At 37.4% G+C, this 27325-nt stretch overlaps 2 protein-coding genes across 4 annotated transcripts; one reads left to right on the top strand and one right to left on the bottom strand.

The window, feature by feature from the left end:
- Nucleotides 1-146: 146 nt before the first annotated feature.
- Nucleotides 147-14043, bottom strand: LOC121653760 (polycystic kidney disease protein 1-like 2). Of its 3 annotated transcripts, none has more exons than XM_042007531.1 (28): nt 13886-14043; nt 13637-13774; nt 12725-12871; nt 12514-12638; nt 12315-12435; nt 11725-11853; nt 11425-11650; nt 11048-11238; nt 10729-10959; nt 10403-10504; nt 10127-10305; nt 9907-10053; nt 9594-9793; nt 8392-8618; nt 8088-8304; nt 7464-7933; nt 7015-7111; nt 6696-6836; nt 6428-6613; nt 6099-6151; nt 5821-6014; nt 5610-5743; nt 5416-5543; nt 5153-5313; nt 1276-1486; nt 1027-1128; nt 809-940; nt 147-622 (listed from the first exon to the last, which is right to left on the bottom strand). In XM_042007531.1, exons 1-28 carry the CDS (start codon nt 13952-13954, stop codon nt 452-454), a joined length of 4629 nt encoding a protein of 1542 aa, XP_041863465.1. In that variant the 5' UTR covers nt 13955-14043; the 3' UTR covers nt 147-451. The 3 variants fall into 3 exon arrangements, with proteins under 3 accessions (XP_041863465.1, XP_041863387.1, XP_041863551.1); XM_042007453.1 differs by having other exon boundaries at nt 5821-6151; nt 8392-8460; nt 8539-8618; XM_042007617.1 differs by having other exon boundaries at nt 5821-6151; nt 8392-8445; nt 8539-8618.
- An 8314-nt stretch (nt 14044-22357) lies between these two features.
- bola3 (bolA family member 3) lies at nt 22358-26917 on the top strand. The gene is made up of 4 exons (XM_042008155.1): nt 22358-22506; nt 22609-22732; nt 23776-23864; nt 26114-26917. The coding sequence occupies exons 1-4, from the start codon at nt 22438-22440 to the stop codon at nt 26177-26179; spliced, it is 348 nt and encodes a 115-aa protein (XP_041864089.1). The 5' UTR covers nt 22358-22437; the 3' UTR covers nt 26180-26917.
- Nucleotides 26918-27325: the final 408 nt, after the last annotated feature.

Here is a 27325-nt window from a genome sequence, read left to right as displayed (position 1 = left end):
AACAAATGATGTTGTGAATGTCATTTGTTTTGTTATGGCCCTCTCATTAGGAAGAGCTTATTTTAGAAATGGCTGCAAAGTTAGGTTTGTAGTTGGTTAATATTACACATTACACAGAAAAAAACAACAATCTTAGATGGTGCAAACACACTACTTAACTTATCTAATAAAAGAAAAAGCATACTACACAAGATTTAGCCACAGAAAACACAAATGTATTTCTTTAATTATATAATACACAATAACACAATGCCTAACACATGCAATATCTGTATCTGTTTGTCCTGCTGCTTCTCCTTCAACAGAGACTAATATAAGCTGTTCAAATGAGTAATATTAATTAACTTGCAAGGACTAACATTCAGCCACAATAAAACAACATGACAACCAATTTTGGCAGTTACAGCATATAATACCTGAACCATCATATTCTGATGTTCTTGTTAAAATGTCACTCTTCAGACAGATTTCCAGAAGAAACAGTTGCAAGTTTGCTATTTGGGGCAGATGAAGGAACCTTCCCCTGAGTTAGGCCATCACCTTCTTGTTTCTTACATTTGAGTCCGAACAAACTGCAGAGTTTCATCAACATCAGGTCTACAGTCTCCTCTTCCTCTGACGGCTGTAAGAGCAGTGAGCATTAGATATACTCAAGAAAGACAAACCCCCCCTGAGATGGTTTCTATGATAATAAGATCTAACCGTATCTACCCCATGTTCAGTAAATTTTAAGATTGTGATCCAAATTTTCTTGCAACATTAAGTGACCACAATATTCAGAGATTTTAGGCTGGCATTTATAAGTTACCTTGTGATGTATCTGCTCTTGACTGAATGCCACAAGAATGACAGAGATGAAGAGGTTCAGCACCACAAACGTCATGAACACGATGCAGGAACCAATGAAGAAAGATCCAAGCACTGGATTATAATTCAGAACCTGAGGGAGCATAAGAAAGAAGCACACTGAAGAAGAATCTGCTGTCAGTATTTGCTACAACACTACAATTATAACCTCAAACTAACCTCTTCATAGTTAAAAATGCCAAGCTGCAAGCTAACTATGGTTTGTGCGGCATCGAGCAGAGTCCGATAAGAGTACAGCTTCCACCCATACATCAGGTTAGACTAAAAAAACAAGAAAAAAAAGAGAAAGTTCATCTCTGTGTTTATAATCATTTTTGAATGAGGTCTGTTTCACAATGTGTAGATATAATAAGAAGATAAGCAGGGATTCCAGCAGAATGTTGATGTTAAGTGTGGGAAACTTCTCACAGAAATGGAGTAGGCCAGGAACATGATGGTCATGACCACCAGGAAGCCCGAAATATCAGTCCAAGCTCGCTGCAGTGTGGCTGTGATCATATGCAGCTTGGGGTTCAATCTCAGCAGGTGCCACAGTTTGACTGTTGCCAGCAGTACCAGAAAGGCAATCAGATACCCCAGCACTGCATCAGCCTGGGCTGTCTCATGGAAACTAGCATATCTGAACCCAAAACAGGAGAAAACAAATAGTTGTTTTAACAATCTACTGGAAATTTTCATTTGTACTTGACAGTTGTTTTCTTGGTCAACCAATAGCAGAAACTTTAATAAAAAAAAAAAAAAAAAAAAAGAAGTGTGAGGCACTTGTGGAGCACAATGTAGCTCAAGTGGTTGAGCAGCTACCCCAAATAAAAGTATCACAACTCATTAATGCTGTACACCTAGTCTGGAGCCATGTGGTACATGTCATCCCCTCTCTCTGTGCTGGTAAGTTTAGATACTATTTTTTAAAAAATAAAACAAAATAAAACAAAAATTATTATTTTTATAATTTTGTACATTGCAGCCATGCCTTTTTTAACCTCATTGTCTAAAATACTGCAGGTTGACTCCTTTCTCTTCAAGGCCTTCCTCCTGAGAGAGTCTGCTCTGGTCAACCTATTTAAAGTGACTAATCTACACAATGATTTTAAGCACGTGTTTTTCAATAATTTAATTAAAGCTTGTTGTATAAGCCCTCATAAGACTGATAATACTGTTTGTTTCTTGTTGTTACTGCTGTTTACACACAAATTCTGGTACTTGAGACCTAATGACCACAACATGAAACTCATGCACCAACTCCCTGAATCCATTCTGCTAAACTACAAGCACAAATCCTGCTTTACACTCAAACTGCAGTTCTAAAACACACTTCTTTTTTAAAAACACAACACACAATTTTCTGCATTTGGCACAATATGGATGAAGAAACAGGTAGGACAAGGAAGGCCAAGGACCATAATCTCTGACAGGATCCGAGCCACTTTGGTTGACCATGTGGTCATTCTATTATTTTACTATTTGTATTGCAGAACTGAAAGATTACCAACACAAGGTGGTCGGAAATGTTTTCAGTCTCCTGAACAGAAAACTGAAATCATAGACGCGATTCTAGGAAATATTGCCATAATATTATGGTGACTACAAAGAAAAAATATTTTAATACATTAGATTTCATAATATTGATAAGGTAAGCTTATCAACCCTGGGCCATGTCTTCTTGTGCAGAAATATTCTGAGGAAACAGGTCTACAGGCTGCCATTTGAATGCAATTCAGAAAGAGTCAAAGCATTGCGATACAACTATGTGCAAGTAAGTACAATCAAATGATGCATACAGTCAACACTGTATGATTGATACATCATTGGTCAGCAAGCCATTGTCTGAGTCCCTGGCAAGTGTGGAGGGAACATCACATTATGTGCAGCGATTACCCACCATGCTACCCTTGGCCTCTACAACACTGCCTATCTGATCACATTCCTGGACACCCTACACAACACAAACATTTCACCAGGGCAGCTCAGGTCTGTTATCATTTGGGACAACTTAACGTTCCACCGGGGTGCTCTGGTTCGTAACTGGTTCACTGCCCACCAATGCTTCATAATTGTTTACATTCCTCAATCCTACTGATGACTTGTTTTTTGCCTGGAGATGCAATTTGTTTTACCAAAATCAACAAATGTGTATACCCCTTCTCCAAGCTATGGAAGATGTATGTGGAAATATAGCAGGTGAGGCTTTTCATGGCTGGATTTGCCATGCTAGCCAATATTTCCCCTGCTGCTTGTCCAGGGAAAACACTGCATGTGATGTGGATGAGGTGCTGTGGCCAGACCGAAACAGAAGAGAGAATGCAGTATTTCTTCTATTTTTTACATTAATTGTATACAGTAGATTCTTTTTTGTTTGTAGACCACTGTATGTGCTACTGTATGTTGGTTGGGGTGTACACCGTGTACATTGTTTTTGTGGGAACAATAAAATATATTTGTTATGGTGTATTTGTGTGTTCTCAGTATAAAAACAATGTTCTAAAATGTTTTACAACACACTTATATATGTAGTGTCTTTAATAAGTGTAACATTGAACAAAATAGGCTTAAGCTGTTATGATGAATGGAGAAGTGTTTTCAATTCATAAATATTGTGGCTTTTATGTCATTTGAAAATAAAAAAAAATACAATTTTGGGTAGAAATAACATTGTTTTGAATGTAAAGTTTCATTTGAGGGGAGAACTGAGAGGTTTTGCCCATTGTGTGTTTTATTTTAGGCATGCTTTCCAAAAATGTGTATAAACAATTGAGAAACTGTAAAATGGGCACACTTGCTAAAATAAGCTGTTAAATATTTTCCTATTCTTTAAAACTTTTCCACATCTTTTCCTAGGCATTTGAAGCCTTTTTTTTTTGCCCCTGTTTTATTTTGTCCACTAATATTATTTCTCGTTTCAGGCGTCTTCGCTTCCTGCCCTCCTGGAATCTGCACTTGCTAATGCGTTTAATCTGCGTGCAAATTATTGTCTTCCCTGTGTTTTTGTGTCTATATACTGTATATACAGAGATGAACTGGCAGGGACGGAGTATTCTATATACTCCGTCCCTGCCAGTTTGTCTGAGTCCCTCTTGAGTTCAGTGTTTCAGCGTTATCCTCTTGTTTGCTTCTTGACCCTGTTTGCTTTGTGTATTTTTCATTCTGCCTTTATGATTTCTGATTTCTTTGCCTTCAGCCTGTGTTTTGACCACCTGATTTCTACTTTGGACTGGATTAAAGGACCCTGATTTTAAGTCTCTGGCTTGGAGTTTTGCATTTGAATCCTTCCTCCTTGACCAAGTTTTATGACACATATGTATAGGCCTTACGTTCTCATTGATGCCAGTCAGAGTTGAAGCAGTGACAACGACAGAGTGACTTAGTGAGACTGAATGGTAATTAAAATTGTTCCTAATGCACTCAAATGTCAGATGTTAGCTGGGACAATGATTATTATTTATATACCTATTTACTTTTGCGGAAAGGTCTTTAGTTTAATGGTTAGGCTCTGTTTACATTTAAACCCGAAGAGCTGGCTGTAGGGTTTTTTTTTGCTCCTGTTTTGGTTTTCGTAGGGTTCTGTTGTTGGACAATTGGTGACTGAATACAGAAGTTACTGAATATAACTCAGTTCTATTAGTGTGTAGAGAACCAAAGAATGCTACTTTCACTGAAACTACTAGGACAGAGAAAACAGGGAGGATGTTGGAGGAGATCGGCTCGACCACTTAGTTGATTCTGCTGAAAAAGTACACATCAGCACATGTGTCAGCTTGCTCACATGGCTTTAATTCATGTGAGCAAGCTGACACAATTACAGCCCACCACATTTTTGTCTCACAGGGACATTATACTGAAGTATAGTATGTAGCGTAAACACAGTATATCAAGCAGATTTGTCATAGTTCCCTTCATAATACAATCATTTACATTTAGGAAGAGATGAACCTCAGGCAAGAAGAAAGGAGTGGCTAATCTAAGCTAAGTAAGTCCTGTTTACTATGGATCTGACATTCAAACAACAATTAGGCTTGAGACATTTCCTTAAAATAACTTTCTTATCAAAGACTTTGCAACTCTATATAAAGATATTACATAAAAATACAATAAAACAAGCAATCATTTGAAGTCTTCAATGAACTATTCTATTTTTCATTGGAAAATGAAAAATAACAGCCATTCTGTACAGATAATGGCATGCCAACAGAAGGCTTATGCCTGAAATTCTTACAGCAAATGAAGATTTGTAGTTTTCTCATTTACTGTATGAATCATTGATTATAACCTTATTTTGCTTATTGCTTACTGGTCTTTGTTGTTCTGATAATAACTTATGTCCCTCTTTCCCAGTAAAGTCCTCTTGATGAAGACAGACAGCGCACTCCAGCTGAGAATGATGATGGCCAACTCGAGCAGATTCCACTTACTCTTGAAATAAGCCCATTTCTGTCTCTTTATCAGTTTTATCTGTAAACACCAAAGAGAAGCCTTTGTCATATATTCAGGTGATTGGTTTTATAATGTGTTGTGATCTGCAAAGGCAGTAAATTAATGATAATACTTATGCACCTGAACAAACATGTAATAGATGATAAAAAGAAAATAGATGACTTCAGAGGCCATTACAAAGATGTGGAAGCCACCCGTCGACTGGTAAAGACGGACACTCTGAAGCTCGCTTCGAAACTGGAACGCTCCTAAAAGAAACATGTAATTACAGTTTTGTGCAGCTCTCACAGAACAACTGTTTCTGATTTGCTTACCTATGGCCGTGGTCTCCAGCATGAGTGTGACAATGCAGAAGAGGTTGACATTTACGTTGTACACAGTGAAGTCAACAAAGATGGCTTGGGTGAATGCATCAAACCAGGTGGTGTCATAAAGGTACTGAAGGATTCTATATGGATGAAAATATGTTTAATACCGGTTAAGGTATTAGATTTTGTGAGTTCAATTAACATTTACAATATCTACCTGGTGGAGTTTTGTAAATCTGGCCCCAGATCCATCACAAACCCTCCTCCTCTATAGAGCCTCACACCGCCCCAGATGGGATAGGCCCTCAGTTTACTCTGAGACTTGTATTTCCACGGGCTCTGAAGGTTCACTGAGGTGTTCTCTCCCACAGATTGACTCCATCTTGGGCCATAGGAGCCTATGTCCTCCATCTCCCATGAGTAAAGAGTATGACAGTCTGGCACAGAGTGCTGCATGGAGCGAGCAACTTGGCAAGAGTTTTTCTGCACTCTCACCTGGCGGAGGCGGGCATTACCCACCAGCTTTGAATTTCCATCCGTTATAAATCCTACGAAAGATTTTCAGATCACATGTAAAGCCATATCTTTGCAAATTAAATTGCCCATTCTATAACATTTTATTATAGCTTCCACTTTTCTGTTTAAAATTAAATGGGAATAATTAGATCATTGACAAACATAATTAGATTTAAAGGACACGGGCTAACATCCAGTCAAAGTTAAGATAAAATAATTTCTTCTGTCAATTGCATTTAATAACAAACTTTACAATCAAAACAATCATTCAAATAGACAAAATATTAATATCATCATTGAGGGCTGACCTGGATGCTCTCCAAACAAGCTGCTCAGCAAAGTTGTGTTTGCCCAGTTGAACACATCCTGTATACTCATGGTGTCTGAGGTGCCTTTGCTGAAGCTTTGTTGAATGTGTTGGGTCAGATAAAAAGCGTTGGGGTCCCTCTGACCATATGCCACCAGGAGCAACATCCACATAAATCCCACATAGACTGCATTAAAAACAAAGTTTTAACAACAGCATCTCAAGCATTGTATTATTATTTCTGTTGTATTTCATAGATGCTACATCACCAAGAATCTCCCTGATGAGGGCGAAGACTTTCTGCGCTTTCATCCTGTTGCCCCGCATCCTCTCTATGTCAGTAGGAGGTGGTGGTCGATAGAAACTGCACGTGCTGTTTCTTCTCGCTACCTGCACCACATCTGAGTCATCTAAGGGAAGAATTTTGAACATTTATTTAGATTTATTTTGACTTTATTGATGTTTATTTTTATTTCTCAAATCTATTTTCATGCCAAACTAATACAGTTACATTTTGTTCATGTGGAAGTTTCATGTTGTCCTCATCAACAAAATTTCATAATAAAAAAAAAAAAAAAAAAAACATGCCTTGGTGTGTGAAATTGTCATCTATCTGAGGCTCGCCAAACTCCTCCTCATCAACTTTCTTCAAAACAAGAGCAAAGAAAGTAGCAAAACCAAGAACCTGTAACAAAAGATATTTACATTTCAGTACTGGAGCACTTCACGCAACTACTCAGAATAAAAATCTAGTGATTTATGAGTGTAGGAACTGGTTAATTAGCACCATTACATAAAGCATGTTGGAACGGAGGTTTTGATTGGTGTCAGATACCTGCTCAGTATTAACATTTTACTGGCTCTGTGAGACCTTGTATCAAAATATTTCCCAACATGTTGTGGAATGTGACTAGTGCAGAATTTCTATAAATACATGATTAATATAACTATATGTTGTAAATTGCAAAACTGCTAAAAAATTAGTTGGAAAAGCAGAAAATTATTGACTTAACAGGGTCTCAGATGATGACCCTCACCTTCAAAGGCTGGGTGATAAAGAGACTCTCAAAGAAGGAGACCACCATGGAAATAAGCCAGCTTATAGAGCGTTCTTTACCATAAGTCAGCCCATACATCATAGTGAAGTATCCTGACACAGCACTGGTTGCAATCACCAATATCCACCCAACAAACACAAACCACCACGGCAGTCCTCCTTGACAACGCTTCTTATTAGCGCTGCCATTGATGCTCTCTTCTGGACTGGGGCTTCGATTGTATAGGTCTCCATCTAGACTGGATGAAGGCAAGTGGAATTCCAAATAACTCCTCATGCCCTGAACTTGCTGCATGGCCTTCATGTAGCAGTCAGAGTTTGGAAAACTAGATGGCCCTAACAGACCAAGCTCCTTCTCAACGTGACGCAGCTGCCTGTACAGGTAAATGCCGTAACTGTTCTTCTGAACTTCATCGGATGTCTTCTCCAGGCTCCCCCACATGCTGTTTTCTGCACAAGTAAACAGGTGTAAGAACGATACATGTGTGTGTGTGTGTGTGTGTGTGTGTGTGTGTATATATATATATATATATATATATACACACACACACAATAAATAATGGAAATAAACTAAATGAAAAATCTTGTTAAAGGTGAAGATTACCTTGTAGGTTCACTGCACCTAAACTGAGGATCATTGCGCGATCCCTCTTGGAGGAGTCAGTGTAGAAGTCTCCAGCCGCTCCATTCTGCAGTCTGATAATGTCCTCCACCAGAGACAACAGAGTGTTGATGTCAGCCTGGTGACCTGGATGGAACTCCAGATGTGGAAGTGGACTCTTCATAGCCTTTGCAAGCGATTGAGCAATTCTCTTTATGTCCTAATGTGGAAACCACACCAAGCTGTTCATTCATGACAAAGTAATTATGGCATCCATGATATTTTAATGATACCTGTTTAGCTTTACCTTGATCACAGTGTCTGGAGTAATGTCCTTCATCTCCTTCTGAGGGGATGAAGTCTGTGAGGGAGAAACCTTAACAGTGTTTCCCTGTTTTAACCCATCTGTTTTGGCGATTTTCTCTCGAGGACGAGTGTTTCTGAAGATACTCACAATAAGGAGATTGATGGGAAACATTATGATTGAACTTTGAATTCCAATCATAACCTGTTGCCAAGTGAACTCGATATGCCCTGCAAAGTAAAAGTAATACACAATCTTTGCTTTAAATTCAGGTTAATCACATGTGATAAATGGAAAGGTCCTTTTAGGTTCTTTTTAATCAGGTTTTTGATTTTAATATTTTGAATAATATTTTCTCCCTTTGTTGCAGATTAAACATAAAACCTTTTAGGAATATTTTGGTTACTTGTATTGATGTATTTTACTTGAGTCAGGTGATATGGAAAAGATGGTTGGGAGGCAAAAAGAGCTCCGGACACCGGCTTGATGAATAATAAAAAGGTTTATTACTAAATGTTTAGAATCTAAAACAGAACTGCAGGATCTGTGAGGTCTCCTAAAGCCAACTGTGGAAATCCCACTGACCATCTGTATCAGCTCTTCTTATAGGTTAGACGAAGACATCCCTAAGTTATATCTGGAGTCCTACAAGGGACCTATAACCCTGTCCATGTACGGTCCCTTAAAATTCACAGAATTTTAACAGAAAACAGGCATAGCACAGCTGCAGTTGCTTAGAACACACTACCACAAAATAACTAACTTAGTATACAAAATCTGAATTTGACATCATTCTCATGGGAGAAGCTGATTTTGGGCATGTAGGTGCCTTGTCACAGCGACGAACCACCAAAAATCCCTTTATCCTCCTTATTTTTGAAGATTCTGACAGTTTTCCAGCCTTACATTCAGATGGCTGCACGATGACCCATTTGATACATCACACTATGAATAACTAAGTCCTCACATGGTGGAGGGGTCACGAACACCAACCTGTTATCTTGGGGGTTGTGGCTCAAAAAGTTTGAGAACCACTGACCTATGCAATGCTGCAGAAATCTAATTATAAACCAAGAAATGCTGAGGATCAGACAGCATGAATTTAGACAGCTGAAAAACATTTTTTTTTGTGTGTATATATGCAGAGAAATTAATATTAGATTTTTGTGACGTATAAAGCTTTAAATGATTCACATTTAGCCTACCGAGATCCATGGTCTGCTCTGAGGGATCTGTAGGGATGCCCCAGAACATGATGCTAGTCAACATGGTGCATAGAAGAAGGGAAAAACAGCAGGACACTCGTTGCACACGTGTGAATGTGCTGCAGGGAGGTCGATTGATGACAGAAAACCAGATGTGGCCATCTTGGAAATCCTTGGCTGTCTTCATGAAGAACAAGTTACTACAAAGTTTAGAAGAATAGCAGTTAAAGAGGATTAAATTGCAATCACTAACTAACAATAATGAAGTTAATAACTCATTTACTTATTAGTATGTATCTATGGCAGGCCTGACCTGAATCTCTTCAAATCCATCTCTGTTGCTACTGGGAAGACCTTGTCAAGAGTGCACTCTGCCACATCAACAGCTAGCCAGGAATTACACAGAAAGTGCCATTTCTGACCAGTTTCCAGATCCTGCACTACCACTTTATTCACATACCTGCATATTAAAATGAATAATTAATGGGCAAATATACAAACTTAGGCTTAGCCTTATTCATCTGTCCACTAACCATGCAGGGTGTTCCCCTGAATTGTCATGCCATAGTCTTATGCTCTGCAGATCTCCAAGAGAAAAGTGTGTGGTCAGCAGAAACATATCCACCCCACCCCTCTCAAATACTGGCTTCTTGGGGTCTGTCAAGTGATGGGGTTCGCTTTCTCCCTCTGTTCCCAGGAGAGTAACAGTCACCTAAAACAAAGGTGGTCTGTCAGGATAGAGAGAGATTCATAGAGCTGATGGCATCATAAACATAGTGTGACTAACACACCAGATGTTTATCACTGACCTGAGAGGAAGTGGCAGCACCATGCCGGTGCCCTGTGCTAATAGTTAGCATATAACGATACTCAGCCAAAGGGTCATTGTCCACAAGAACTGTTATCTTGACCTGCAAGCGAGCACAAAGACAGTAAAAGGACTATTAAATGTTTTATATAGCAATGTAAGAAAGACTGCAAGCTGGTTCAATAAAAGGCAGTTTAAGCATTAAGAGTGGATCCACAGTTTTTCACGGTGTTTCAATAATTGAAGAATTTAATAATACACCTGACAGCATAAGTCTGAATTAAAATCAAGACCAGAAATGTAATCTGGTAGTTGACTGTGAAATACCTTTGCTGCGTCCTGGATGTCTTTCCTGCGTGCCCAAACAACTACTAGTAGATAAGCAGCAAAGATGGCCCCCACAAAACACACCACCACTGGATTGTTAGTAAATGTAGAAAAAAGTTCAGCAGTGCGTGAGACATCCACTAAATTTGGCATGACAAAGAAAGAGCTGCCGAAAAAAGTTAAATGGTTACAGAGGCACTGAGTAACCAAAGGTGTGGTGAGAGGACCAACCTGTAGGTAAGAGAACAAGACACTCAAATTTCCCTAATCAAGGATGTATTGATGCAGTAACCACAAATGCCTGCTATTTTGTGCCTACCCTGCAGCCTTCTTCACTCCAAGAGGACACAGTTTCATTCCAGTATTTACACTGGGCAGCGATGGAAATGACAGTGACAGTGGCATTGATGAATCTTACACCTGGCTCTACAATTGGCTTCACAACAAGGTAATGAGCTCCAACAGCTCCTGTTCTGTCTCTGGGACTCAGCACCCATGTAAATTTAGTCTCTGTAAAAAGCATAGTCATTGTAACTAGACATATTTTTAATAAAAAAAAATATAAAAATAAACAGAGGGAAAATCAATCTATATTTACAGATCGAGAACATATTTTTTTAATTAAATAAAAAGTTATTGTGATATGTATTCTTATATGTATCCTACAAATGCAAAATGATTGGTTTCAATATTGACCTTCATTTACATTCTCAAAAGGGATCTTAGTCTTGGCTACATAGCTCTCATCATTTGGATAATCTTTATATCCCAGGAATAACATAAATGAAATATCTTCAGAGGGCTCCATTTTCAGCACTAGAGTAACGTCCGGTGACGGTACGTCAATTATTAATGTGCTGAAATTGGCAAGGTCAAGGACTGTGCTGTTCTCCTGTCCAACATCGAGCCTGGGTAGAAGAATCTGAAAACACAGAAAAGACTTTGTTCTTCAAATGTCATAAATATGATGAGTATTGAGAAAAGTATGAGGTATACCTCTATTTCTTTAGCTAAGTTCTCAACAGGTATGACACTGCCATCTGCTCTGGTGAGAGAAAGGGATCCCACAGTTCCTGTGATGTTTCCCCCCTTCCAAGCATATGGATTTTTCTCAAAACTCATCATCTGAAAGGCAGGCATATGCCATTATACAGAAAAATCCATTATATTAGCAAAGCAATGACAGATTACTTTAAAGGCAGAAGAAAAATGTGATTTTCTTTCATCTGGAAGTTTTGTTTCTTATGGCTCAGTCTTTACATGGTTTTAGATGCTTGGAACAGATGTCAGTTTAACTAGTTGTCTCAAAATTACATATATAGACCCCAAATAAGAGATCCACCAATCAAAGCTAAGCTTATTTATCATTAAATGATGTATTTTCAGTCATGGTGATTATATAGTTTACATACTTTACAAGTTTTATTCATTACAGAAAGCTTAACCATGAATGCAGATATGTCCACAAGGTGTTGTTATGGACAGCAGTAATACTCACTGGAAAAATACAGAGCAGTATCGTAAATATGATCACAGCGTGATCAGATGTTACTGTTTCCTTCTCACTCCTTTACTCGTACACTTACTCTGACATCCACTGTCTCTTCTGGAAAGATAATGCCAGCAGGTAGCGAGGGGAGAGAAAATCTAGAGGAACTGTTCTTCTGGATATTTATATGCTGCATTTGTATGTCTTCTGGAGATATTCTGTGGGAGATAAAATCAGAGTAATTTTGGAAAAACTTTCAGTACTTTTAAATACTCTTCTCTGCGTTCATCTCTTACCTGTTTACATACACACTGATCTGACCAGAATCGATTATATCAGGGAGTCCATTCAGCTTTTTATGATGCAACAAAGCACTCTGAATGTTTTTTATCCCAGTCAGGAGGGAATCTGAGACTTTTTTCTGAGAATATATAAGATATTTCTTGGTTAAACATCCCAGAGAAAAGAATGACATTTTGGTTCAGACAGGAATAGTTCTTTCCGTACATTTGATGAAGCATTTAAAATATTACTGGCTGCTTCAACTATCGGTGTAGCCGCCTGCATAACCTCTTCACGATCCTTGCTAAGCTGATTGACACTGATAGTGTTAAGGGAGGAGCTGAGGTTTACCAACAATGTAGCTGCTTCTTCCTGGAGACGACATGCAGACAAAGAAACAACAGAAACATCATAGTCAGTGTTTCCAACTTATCAGCTTATTAGCATGTCGCCAAGTTTGGCAAACTTTTTACATGCTAAACTTTAAAGATGAATCAAGTATCTGATCATATTGCAGTCTGGCCTTTTTCATTTTTGCAAGTTGTACTGATTGTTAAGTTAAAATAAACAATTAATTGGTATGTTTATAATCAAATAGCTGAGTGAGAACCTTTTCTTTGTCTTCTGACTTCAACTCAGACTGAAGTCACTTAAATTAGCTTTAAAAAACAATGGCCTTTTACATCTGGTGCTGTTACACGTTATAAACATCTGCTATCACATCCGTCCTGACCTAATATTTTTAGGTGAGAAGGAAATTACTCTGCCCGTGATTCACTGGTGAAGCATAATAACCAGTAACAACTGCTAGTCAGTGCGAAATACAGTGAGTAACTACTTACAATATGCCGAGCTTGATATTTTTTCTGACATTTGGTGAAAAGTTATGGATATTTGTAATTTTTTTTAGTTGCATTTCCATATGCAGTACTCACAACTGCACATTAGGTTCAAATTTAAAACATTTTTATGTCAGCCCATAGATATTAACATTTGGTGTTTTCATATTTGAAGCCTAACATTAATGATTTGGTAACAGATTTATGTAACATCTGTCTTGCCCAAATTGCTCTAAAGGAGATTTTCCAAGTATGTAATATTTGTAGATATTTTTTATAGTGGTCTGTTATGTTGTACTTGGGCAGCAGGACTGAGCTCATCGGAGATCTGTGTGATTCCCGCTACAGCTGTGGCCGTCACTTGCACTTCCTGAGTTGTGTTGCTGGGGATGTCCAGCAGAACTGTTGTCAGTTTGTTAAGCATTTGTTCTCTGAGCTGAAAGAGGAGAAAGTTCTGCTTAATGTCATGATGTTCTTCACTCTTTAAAGGATAAGTTAAAAGTCTCACAAAAATCCCAGCTCCTCATTTACAACTGTGCTCTCTTACCTTTAACCTTGCACCTTCCTCATCTTGGCCAGCCTTTGAATTCAACATGTCAGAAACAGAAGTGAACATTTGTCCGAGTGTCTCAGCAGAGAGTAGGCCTTGCTGCTGTAACTGATTCACAGTGTCCTCTACTTCCGACTGCAGAGTTATTATGGCGTCACTGCCATTACTTTTCTGTACCTTTTAAAAGAAAAACAGATTATTCTATCAGTTGCTTGAGTTCTCTAATCCTCCTTCTTTCTATGGCATACATGATTGGTAAAAGACAGCAAACCTGGGTGGAAACAGTTGTAGTTGTAGTTGTATGTTCATTTTTCACAGTTACAACAACAGATGAAATGTAGTTGTTGTTTTCATCTCCAAGAGGTAAGAACACTGATTTCACCTCATTTGTATTACTGCACCGAAGAAGGTTGCCTTAGAGACAAAAGAAAGTGCATACTGAACTCTACTTCATCTAATAATGGGTGCCAAAAATGTTCATATTAAGCACAACTACTCCAGACTCCAGATCTTTTTTTTCACCTACTTTTGATTTGAATATAAGTCTTATATGGATAAAAAAAAGTGAAGAAAATTTACTTTTGTTACATCCATAAAACCATAAACTTACAAGCTGCCCTGTACACTGTCTGGTAATACTTATATAATATAATACATTGTCTTCACAAAACTACTTTTTCTCATTTCTTTACAGCTACAATATATCATCATAAGTTTACTTTCCAACACATATATCCTATGTTTCTGACAGCGTAAGAACTAAAAAGAAATCAGTGTAACACACTGCCACCTGTGTTGGTCTTGAAGCAGAATACACAGCCTGTAGAGCAGAAGGATGTTTCCTTGCAGGTAATGTAAAAAGCATCAAGCACAGTTCCTGATGGTGGAAAGATGCTGCATGAAGGGACTGCGGGTGCATCAGTTGTGACTGCTGGGTCAGGCCTTGGTATTGGAAGAACGTATTTGACAAAACCAGGCACTGACTTGCCTTTAAGAAAAAATAAATAAATAAAAAATTATGATGCAATTTTCTTTACTATTAAATGTTTGAAAGACACACACACACATATAAAAAAAACTAAAACAAATACACTTCTAAAAGACAGAACTTTATGCCTGATGATGGAATAAAATCGCACCATAGGCAATCACTGTGATGTTTTGCAGCATACTCCTTGATGCTTTTAGATACTGGCTATGAACAGTAAATTCAGTGTCACCGTCTTGCTTCTCAATAGGTGGTCTGCTTCCTCCCTGTGAGTAGCAATCAGTGAGGTCACCCTGAGGAAAAATAATCTGTTAATACTTGCTTTAAATACTAAAATGTCTGATTTAATTTTTAGTTATTAATTAATTAATTTAATTTTGTTTCAGACTTACTGTCAAATGTTCCAGGTCTTGAATAAACCAAACTACATCTGGGCAGGTTGACTTACACCTGAGTCTTAATCTTGCATGATTGTTCACATTTATCGAAGCGCAATTATCACAGCTGTAGTAATAAAAGTGAATGTATGGCTAAATTTATTAGACATAACACTAAATGTAAAATATAGATATACATAAAAATATATATGTTCTGCACCTCTAATTTAAAACCTTTTAAACATGCATCACAAATACAACCTTTTTACCTTATAGTGACATCTGTGAATTCACTTGGAGGAGAAACAGTGATGCACTTAGAACCTGAAACAATATCAGCCCATTTCCTGAACCAGCTTTTTTTCCTCACAGTTAAAGTGTATTTGAACATTTCAAATGGATTTGGTAGGCAGTCTTTTTCAATAATGTGAGTTTCATCCTTTGTTATGTTTCTGCACGTGCAGTTTCCTTCTGCATAGACACAAACAGAAACACAGTTAAAACAGCACTGCAACAATAAAGATACTACAGTGCTGCTGGTGGGGGAGGAGGTGACATGGTTATGCTCAACATGGTGTAAAACAAGAAAATTTCAACATAGTTTGCTGAAATTCACTTCAAGATATATTGTCATTAAGTCACTGGTTTCTGGATTATCTTGTTGATGTATTTTCAAACACACCAATAGGCTTCAACGTTAAAATCACCAACAGGTGAAATTAATAACACTGCTCTTAAAATGCAATGCTTTGCTGGAAAAACTTGCATCCACATGGATGTTACTTGGATATTTTCCACCTATCTAAACACTGGGAAACAGCATTCCTTTAAAATCACTGTTGCCCCCAGCAGGTCAATAATGAGTTCTGCAAAACCTGCTTAGGAAGGGCACAAAGAACACAGCAAAGAGGCTGATGCATTAACCTGGCTTCCAAACCCCAATGATATCTTTCCGATGGAAGCTATGAGATGCAAGGTTAATCCATATCGACAACTCAGATTAGGTGGATGGTCCTAATATTATAGCTGATTGTAGTGTAAACATCATAACCTATTTAAAATACACATCCAGTAATGCCCTTGTTATGGTTTTAAGAAACAAATGGAGTACATCAACAGAAACAAGGATCCTGTGACATATCTACAACTGATCCAGTTTGAGTACATGCTAATAAACATACAACAACACAGAGTGATAAAAAAGTAATAATGATGGACTGCATCTGCTGAAATTAACTTATTGAGTGCTTAAGCAACAGGGATTGGCAGGATAAAGAGAGACATGGATATTATCCATGTAAATTTACCTTCACGAATATTATCAAGGGTTTTGAGGAAAAATATTGAGTATTATAAATGTCTTTTTTTAAGTGGGTTGATCTAATTATATTGACCCTTATAGGACCTGTGATTATAGTAATGACTAACATCAGCAAATCATGAAAAACTGAGTAAATGATTGATGGTCTTACTACATTTCCATTCAAATGCAAGTCCTTTGCTGGGTAATGATTCGGTTCCATCTACTGTCAGTGTGACTTTCTGAGTGCGATCAACCAAAATTTCAGGAGAAGCAGTTATCTTCAGATCAGTGGAGCCACTGATGCTCATGTTACCAGTCTGCAGAAGAAAGGAAAGGTGTTTTGTTGCAGCAGAAAACAACAGATACATTTACTTTTACACAGGAGGCAAAACACATGAAATGACTGATGTTTATACCGTGTTTCCATCTTGGCCTGGTGGCGAGTCTGATAAATTCAGGCAAGCCTGAAGTATCTTCTCCAAGTTCAAATCCACATCTGATGTTGACAAGGCATTCATGGCTTGTACTTTCACCATTAAAGGTCCTATCCCAGAAGAGGTTAACATATTTGAAAGCATGTTTTTAACACAAGGATTAACTGCTTTGATTTAATAACAGCTCATTACGTTTTAAGTACCTTCAAGTGGATTGGAGAACATATAAGTTTGCAGGCTATTATTCAGCATTCTTCTTGTTTCAGTTAGTGTGTCAGTGTCTCCAGTGAGATTAAAGAGCAGCTCCACTGGTGCGCCTTGCTTCAATGAAACACCAATAACGAGATCTGTGGAGTCTGGACAAACATCCTCCTCTGCTATCACAGAGGCATGCAAGCCATTAACGGGCTCCAGTAGACACAATACCAGATCAGTGGACACTGTGTGAGTTGTAACCCCATTAGATGCAGCTATCGTCAAATTATGGCAGCCGTGTCCAAGCTTCTGAATAACTCTTGCATTCAGTGTGATGTTATGAGGTGTGATCCCCATGTCCACTGAAGAATTTGCAATCACATGGACCTCATGACTGACTGTGTAGGAAACATTTGTCCCTATTTGCAGAGAAAAGTTTCATCAAATAATTCAAAGGTTTTATTATAAATGTTTTATTATGAATTAACTAAGTTTTAGACTGACTCACCTGCCTCCACCGTAAGCTGGATCTGAACAGGCCTGCCATGGAGTGCATTGCATTTACTGCCATCTGTTGCCACATTCCTGCTATAGCACTTGATGTCACTAAACTCTCCAACAGGCTCCTGAATGGTTATTACTTTCTGAGCTGTAACATGCCAGTCACTGGTAGAACACTCCACCTCAACTTTGAAAACACCAGGTCGCTGGAATTTGTGTATAATTGTGCTCTCCATCCTGTGACAAAGATTCACTGTTATTATAATACAACTCTGGATGGATCTGTAGTCTCTGGTTAAATGCAAGGACCTGCTCACTTTTCTGGGCTGTATGGATCAATAATGTGGCTGTCTCCAGCATTCACTGTGCATGTTAAGTTTCCCTGAAATGGATGAAGGAGCCACTTCACAGTGATAGTGACATTATCAAAGACAGATGCCAGTTTAGTAATCAGTAGTTGAAGTCCTGCAAGGGATCACATAACTGAATTAGACTCATGGTAATAGGCTACATGTCCTATCAAAACAGGTCATGTGAACTAGAGCCATGCTTTCCCTCAATACTTGTTAAACAAATTAATGGATGTTATATATATATATATAGACAGAGAGAGAGAGAGAGATGAAAAGTTAAAGAAATATGGTCATAAATATACAGACACAATAAATTTAGCACATTGTCGAAGGTTGACAACATAAGTTACAAATGCTATCTAATGTAATAAAAACATATGGAGATAACATATATAGATAACTTATTGAAGGCTAACTAACCATCACGCTTAACTGGCTTCAGTAAAGAAAAACACTGAAAATAAAGATATACAGATTGTACATCTGACCATGTTTGCAGTGGTACTCAACAGACAGATAACTTCCCAGTACTGGACATGGATCACCAAAAGAGCTCAGATCCAGTGAGGCCTGGCACGCCTGCAGTCCATGACAATCGGCTGGAATAACACACGCAGCATGTCAAGTGCATGACAATACTGTTTTTCAATAAGTCTAAAAAAATGCCCTCATTCAGTGATTAACCTGTCTTGCTCATATAACTCATATATGTATATTTCTACCTTCTATGAAGCCATGGAACAACTTTAATTTTATCTTTGACGTGGTTCTTACATAGCCAAAATGTTCCCTTTCAAATTCATTATAAATAAAATGTGCATTTGAAGATATTTCTTAATTTAAAGTATAGTGTACAAACCTTAATTGCCACATAGCTGATATCAGCTTCATTATATACTTATAACAACTATTATAAAAACATCTGTTTTCAGGATTAAACATATAACATTAATAAGAAAAAGCAGTGCTTTCATAGTATATATTGAAATTTAAGATACCTGTAACAGAATCTACCACATTGATCCAGCTGCACTCCTCCTGGGAGAGTGCAGGTGATGCTGCAAGTTTGGATCTACAGTAGTGAACTGTTTTTCGTCCATAAAAGCCATCCTCAATCTCTATAACTTGCCCAGAGCCACACTGTAATGTGGCATTGTGGCCATTGCACGCGATAGTTTTTCCAAAATCTGAAAAAAACAAAACAAAACAAAAAATAATTTTTTTTTATAAAAAAAAAAAAGAATCAAGCATGCCATACTTAACAGATTTGAAGATTTATTAAACAGGATGCACACCAAACTGGCAAATGAAGTTGTGTTCCTGGCTACAGTTTTCTGTGGCTTTCCACTGAAAGCCAGCATGTCTCAGGATATGTCCACAAGTTTCTTGTGCTCCTGGAAGATTTACCCAGTTACTGTAGCTCACATCTGAGCCATCCAACCATGCAAGGGAACCTAGGAAAGAACAACAAGAACTGCAAAATATATATTAAAAAATAAATAAATAAATTCATGTGCTGACTTCTCTTTAAGTAAAATATGAAATCAGTTTCTATTTGATCACCTCATTTTAATATGCAAAAAGTAATAAATTAAGGTAATAACAAGGTGAGCAAATGACAGATTATTTCTCTGTGGAGGGAAATAAAGACACATAGTTAGGCCACTTGACAGCTATCTTGTTGAGAAGTCAGATAGATCAAGAATTATCTATAACTACACCCACCTGTTGCTTGAGATATCCAGTCTTCCTATAAATGTCAGTAAACCCATAACAGGTCTTAACAATTCACATGTCAGCTGCCTGCTGAGCTAGGAACTGAGGAAATAATGCCTCCATTTCAGTATTTTTTCCCCCCTCTCAAGAATAATAATGGATCACATACATCTACAGTTAGATTTAGTTGCTGTCGGGCAAAAACCTCCTATCTCCAAAATTCTGGATTTTTTTTTCTTCATAAATCAGTACTATTGGTAACCCTTTATGCCTGTCTGTAGTTTTACAAATATTTAACCAAAGATATATGATGTAAAACACAATACTAGGTTTGATGACATTATGTCCAATTATACAAAAACCATACAGTTTTATTAATTTCTTGAAAAATAACAGTTTTGGACATGGAAAGTTTGTGCCCGACAGCAACGATTTGTTGCTCACATATGCAACAAACCATATCAATGCTAACTGCTAAAAGGGTATGTTTCAGAGAAATGTACAACCCGCTATTATATTAAAACACTGAGCATGTATTACTAATTTCTTCTTCCTTGTCTTTAACAATCAAAAATGAAAGTAGTTCATTAAACGACCTCCAGAGTCTTGCTGAGCTTACATGACCTCTTACCCTCTGTAGTAGAGAGGTCCAATGTGAGGTTTGGAGCTGCAGGTGCCAGCCCGAGCCACCAGTCCTTCTCAGGTTCCAGGTGGGTCTGAAGAAACTGCTGTGTTTCATCATTCAGAATGAAGGCGAGATGTCCGCCTCCTCGCTCACACCATGTCTGAGCTCTCAGAAAGGACAGCTGCAGACCCACAAACTCATAGCAGGCACCATCAAAGCTCTTCTGGTTTTCTGGGCAAGGGAAAACATCTAACTCCTCCTCTGCATAGCAGCTTGAGCTGAGGAAGAGAACCATCAAAGTAAGTTTGGTTAAAGCAGTTCTGTCCATCTCTGTGCTCTGATCAGACTTTCTCGTTGCATCTTGTCTTTAAAGGGTACTGACATCAGCAGCTCTGACATGGACAGCCACTTAGCTTTGTGATTTGCCCATAATTTTTGCGCACTAACAGAGCTCATGCGTGTAATCAGACATGTTCAGAGCACAGAGTCAATAGCCACTGATTGCTTCTCTGCCTCCATTACTGCAGGGTTTCACAACCTGCAGAGTGAGATAAGCTTCTCATTCAGACTTGTTCCTACCATAAATATGTCAATATGAGCTCCAATTATCAGTACCTTTAAATAGGGCTTAATCGCACATCGAAAATTTGTGGAAATAATTGTTACTGTGTTAGTTTAATTAATTTCTTCTTTTCCCAAAGATTAAGACATATATTTTAATGGCAAGCATTTAGACTGGTTCATTTATGTGTCCCAGTAAGTAATGATAAAAATAAGTGTCAAAGTGGACTACTGTGGACAAGGACCATGAAAACAAACGTAACTAAATAGCATTTAGCTATCATAATTAGTTAATTTACACCTACCTTGGCATATCAAAATATCTTTCTTTGTAACCAATGATGTAACCTGATCCATGTTTTATGTTTCTTTATCTTCAGTGACATACCCACAACTGTGTGTGTGATACCACAATGAACAAATTTATGAGGCTTTATAAGTTAAAAACAAAACAAAAAAAAAAACAAAAAAAAAACAAAGAAACACAGTGTTCTCAACAGGTCAGAGTTTAATCTTATTAACTTCTTTGATTTAATCCTTGTAATATGTATGAAAATTATCCACATATTTAGTTTAAGAGAGTCAAATTATATTTGAACACAATTGAAAGGTAGGTGGTTCTGACTTCATCAGTAATAGAGATAAATACTGCATGAACTCTTAGTCAGAATAGACTAAGAAGTGCTGTAAAATACCAGAGTACAAGACTATATACTATTTCATTTAAAAAACGTGAATTTGTAGTAACGTAAATAACAGCCAAGTAACACTATCATCCAACAAGCAAAGTGTAATATATATATTATTTTTTACCTGGGATTCGCCAAATTTGATGCAAGACATGAAGAAGCTGCAAAACGCCCTAAGTTTAGTCATATAGGTGACCTTTCTAGTAAATGTAACATGAGCACAAGTAGCATCACTTATACTTTCCATATAGAGGTGTGTGTTTGTTTTCAAACACTTAAATTTATGAAGAAAATTAAATGCAAAAAGTTATTACATATTTTTTAAAGAATGTAATGGCAATTATCTATCTATCTATCTATCTATCTATCTATCTATCTATCTATCTATCTATCTATCTATCTATCTATCTATCTATCTATCTATCTATCTATCTATCTATCTATCTGTATAAACCCTGTAGTATTAAAAAGGTTCCATGTTCATTTAGATGTTGTCAGATTGCTTCTGAAGTTGGACTAAAGCTTCTTGCATCAACAATTTGGGCTAGGACAACTATGTTACGAATGGCAAGTGCCTAAACCCATCCATTTGCTCAGGCGTATTTCCTTCGTTCTGAAAATTCAGAACTTGCCAGGACCAATATGGCGGCGCCGTTGACGTACGTAGCGGTACCAACCAACATGTTCGTTTTTTTAAGTACCCGGATGTATGACGTCATCTCAAAGGGACGAAGCTATTGTCAGGACATGACTTGTTGAGTGGCCGGTGTGGGTTTTGTAACTGTAAACTAACGTTTAATTCCCACGATGTTAGCTTCTAGACGTATCTGTACCAGCAATATGATCTCTGCTCTCCGTGTACTTCGCTGTAATCAAGTACATATCATTTTCAAGGTTTTACGCTGCGGTTCAGAATTGTTAGCATAAGGCTGTCTTCCTTTTGCTCAAATCAAGTGCAAGTACTGTTTCTCTCTTCAGGTAGCCCTCGCTGGTCAGATGCAGAGATGTATGTCCACGCAAACAGATGGAGAGATCCGCATCGCAAAAATACTGAAAGAGAAGTTTCCGTTAGCTTCATCGCTCAAAGTTTTGGATATATCAGGTAAACGTAGATCTGTCATGCATCTGTATTAGTGATGCAGAAAACACGTTATTTAGGATGACATCACGGGCAACAATTACAATGTTTTAAAAACGACTCATCATTTTAATGATCAAAATATCCTAGATTTGCTCATAAAAATCCAAATAAAATACTTAGATTAATTCAATAATGTCTGTAAACCAGGGCTGCTCAATTCTGCCCCACAAGGGCTGCTGTCTTGCAGGTTGTCAGTATGCCCTTGACTCAGTTTAAATGGATCTAACATCCAACAAAGTTCTGCACAGTGTATCATTAATTTGAATCAGCTGTGTTGGAGCAGGGACACATTGAAAACCTGCAGGATTGCAGCCCACATAAGACGGACCTGACTTGCGCTGCAGTTAACTATACTGTTCCATTTTAAATTTATCTTTGAAGCTATTAAAACTCTAAGTTATTCACTGTTCAAGTGGTTAAAGGCATATCTAAAAGTTGAACTTAAGTAGTGCTAGAAAGATTGAAGGATTTTTTTTCTGCTGTAGACAACTGTGTATTTATTATTTTTTCCCATTTAACCCAGTAACACCTGATGTACCATGGGGACTGAAATATCCATATGTGAGGTCAGGTCTTAGTTAATTATCCTATCACACTCTAAACCAGTGTTTCTCAATTCAGGTCCTCAGGACCCACTCCCCTTAGATGTGTTCCTACTGCAACACACCTGATTCAGATAACAAACTTCCTCATGACGTTATTTGCAAGCCTGTTAATGAGCCATTCATTTCATTCAGGTGTGTTAAAGTACGAAAATATGCAGGGCAGTGGGTTCTGAGGACTGGGATAAGGAAACACTGGTATAAACTGTTCCATCATAAAATCTGTTCATCAGTCATCTATGAGGACATTTTACTTATGTGTGCTGCTGTAAAAGAATAATTGATTGGTAAAATATTGACCATTTTGTAATTTTGAAATAGATCAGTTATATGGAAAAAGAGAGTTGGAAGATACTTTTTGGATCTGACAATGTTGTTTTCATGACCCTGTTCTGTGTTCAGGTGGCTGTGGGGCCATGTATGAGATTCATATAGAATCCAGTGAGTTCAAAGGAAAAAGGACTGTTCAGCAACACCAGCTAGTAAATCAGGTAACTTTCATTCATATCAACTGTGCCAACCTCAACATCATGGCAAATCCAAAACTGTGTAAAATAATAAAATTATTCAAAATTTTATTGTATACAGCATCACAAAAATGTTCTGATGCCACTCACAGTCAGATCTAGGTTAAGCATCATTATGCACATAAAGAATCTATCTATCTAAATATAGTGCATTATATGTCAGCTATTTGTAAAAGAGTTATCAGATTTTGGTGACCCACTAATGGAAAGAACTACTTCAGGATGAGCATATGATGTATGAATTCCAGTGATTATGCATATTCTCTGATCGATCGATCGATCGATCGATCGATCTATCTGTCTGTCTGTCTGTCTGTCTGTCTGTCTGTCTATCTATCTAATGTGCTTTTAAATAGACATTTTAATTCCTAGAGTAGTAAAAAAGTTAGCTGTACAGTTTTCTGAACTTTGTCTACATAAGAAAATATATAAAATGTAAAATTGAACCCTGTACAAAGTGTATGTCCTTGCACATCTGTGAGAATGCCATTAATGTTGAATGTTAAGTGAGTTTTGGAGCAACATATGCTGCCTTACAGATAATGTCTTTATCAGGGAAGTCAAACAGTGTTGTTACACATGCAAATACAATGTTGTAATCACATCAGAATGTACAGATTACAGTAATTCAAATCTTGATAAATTTCAGTCCGGCTTCCGACCTCATCACAGCACTGAAACAGCTCTGGTCAAAGTGTTAAATGACATTAGGTTGAATACTGATTCTGGTCAAGTATCAGTCCTGGTTCTGTTGGATCTCAGTGCTGCGTTTGATACTGTAGATCACAGAATCCTGTTGCACAGGCTGGAAAACTGGGTTGGACTTTCTGGAGAGGTCCTTAACTGGTTCAGGTCCTATTTAGAAGGCCGGAGTTATTTTGTTACGATCGGTAGCTATGAATCTGAGCGAGTGGCCATGACTTGTGGAGTCCCCCAGGGGTCAGTCCTTGGACCTCTTCTGTTCAACTTGTATATGCTCCCTTTGGGTAAAATATTACAAAACTATAGCATTAGTTATCAAAGTTATGCAGATGATACACAACTTTATGTGTCTCTGTCACCAGATGACTGCAGTCCAATAGACTTAATGTGTCAGTGTCTGGATCAAATAAACACCTGGATGAGGGAGAATTTCCTACAATTAAATGAAGACAAAACTGAGATTATTCTGTTTGGTAGCAAAGAGAAGAGGGTCAGCATTGGCAAACACCTGGAGACTCGGGCTCTTAAAATTACCAACCAAGTTCGTAACCTGGGAGTGCTGATAGACTCAGATCTGACTTTCAGCAGCCATATCAAAGCTGTCACTAAGACAGCTTTTTACCAGCTCAGAAACATCAACAGAACTAAAAGTTTAGTCTCCCAGAAAGACCAAGAGAAACTCATCCATGCATTCATCTCCAGTAGACTGGATTACTGTAATGGTCTTTTAACAGGACTTCCTAAAAAGAGCATTAAACATCTGCAGCTCATCCAGAACGCTGCTGCTAGAGTTTTAACCAGGACTAAGAGATCTGAACACATCACACCAGTTTTAAAATCTTTACACTGGCTTCCAGTCAGTCACAGAATAGATTTTAAAACCCTTCTGATCATTTACAAATCCCAGAATGGTTTAGGCCCAGAATACATCTGTGATATGTTCAGAGAATATAAACCTAGCAGAGCTCTTAGATCCAAAGACTCTGGTCAACTAGTCCAGGCCAGAGTCCAGACTAAACATGGAGAAGCAGCATTTAGCTGTTATGCTGCAAACAAATGGAACAAACTGCCAGTGGAGATTAAACTTTCCCCAAATGTAGACATTTTTAAATCCAGGTTAAAAACTTTTCTTTTCTCATGCGCCTATGCATGAAATCTGCACGGTAACTTTTTTTTAACTTATCTTGCTTTTAATCATTTTAATGTAATTTATTATTTTATTGTGATTATGTGTTGATTATGTGTTGATGCCTTTTACTATTCTAAATATCTGTAATGTCTTTGTTTTATGTAAAGCACTTTGAATTGTCCTGTACATGAAATGTGCTATACAAAAATAAAAACTGCCTAATTGTGCTGAAAGTTACACTTATGTTGTACTATTATTCATAAATGTGAGGTATCACAGATTATTCACTTAGATCATTAACTATGGTGAATATGCTAATTCAAGATACTATTAAATTCAACCTATCTTTTATTAACTAGCTGTTATGTTTTGACTTCCACAGGCACTCAAGGAAGAGATTCAAGGAATGCACGGCCTGCGAATATTTACTGATGTCCCAAAACAGTAGACGAAGACCTCTTGACCGACAATGTTTTCCTTTGTTCACAGATTAAAAATATGAATGTACAACAATGCACTATGTTACGCACAGATAATGTGAAATGTATGTCAGATTACAATAAGCTTTTTTTTCTGAAACTTACAAGATATTTCCTACTGGTACATAATATATAAAACCAGTGAAGGCTGTGATACGCACAAAATGCCAAATGACTACAAATGTTAGTCTGGCATCAAGTCATGTAAGATGCTTTCCTATCTGGGGTGTCTTCTCAGGTTTAATGGTGATGTAAAGCAGGCTTTCTAGAGAGTAAAAGACCCAGTCATCATGACTAGGAAAGAATAGCTAAAGACCCTTGCTTTAAACTTACGAAATAATCTGCTTAAGCATTAATTTGCATTGCTGCTGACAATTTGACCACAATTTGTGTATTGCTGTCATTTAAAAACTTTGTGTTTTTAAATTGGTTCCTAACATTACATGAACCTTGTGTTTTTGTTCATTAAGCATACTTAATGGAAGCTGATATAAAAAATTCAGATGGTTAGTTTGAATACTTTTATGATCAAAAATCTATTTCAAGATTTAAAATGGTGTTACTCAGATATGTGAAATTCTTGCTTTGTTGGTCCAGTAGTCCAAAAAAAAAAAAAAAAAAGATCAAATTACAATGCAATAATACAGGCATGTTAAGAAAAAATACAATATCCAATAAGTTACAACAAATAAAATACTTCAGAAATACTTTCTTGTGCTGGAGAAAGATTTGTGGTTAGTTGATCAAACCAGTTTCAAATTAAAGAGCTCTTAAAATGAAAAGTTTCTCATATCTTATGGCTTCGCTTCACTGTTCACTTTCTTAACGTGAAATAATTATTACAACTTTGTAAAATAAAAGGCTAATGCTAATGACTGCTAACTCAATTTGCTTTGCCCAATTTTGTTTAAAAATATACACTAGCTTATTTAAATGCAGAACAAAAGTTAACAAAACAATGGCAATTAAAGATAAATATAATATACGACTATACAGCATTCCTATACAGCAATGTAGCTTGCTATTATTTCACATAAAATAAATGTAAGGCAATCCGTCGTATCCATGGCAACGTCGTTGCACTTACTGTTTCTTTTTTCCGTGTAACTCCGCCG

The sequence above is a fragment of the Melanotaenia boesemani genome, chromosome 1 (assembly GCF_017639745.1).
Source record: "Melanotaenia boesemani isolate fMelBoe1 chromosome 1, fMelBoe1.pri, whole genome shotgun sequence".
In the NCBI taxonomy this organism is placed as follows: domain Eukaryota; kingdom Metazoa; phylum Chordata; class Actinopteri; order Atheriniformes; family Melanotaeniidae; genus Melanotaenia; species Melanotaenia boesemani.
This window is presented reverse-complemented; position numbering and strand designations above follow the sequence as displayed.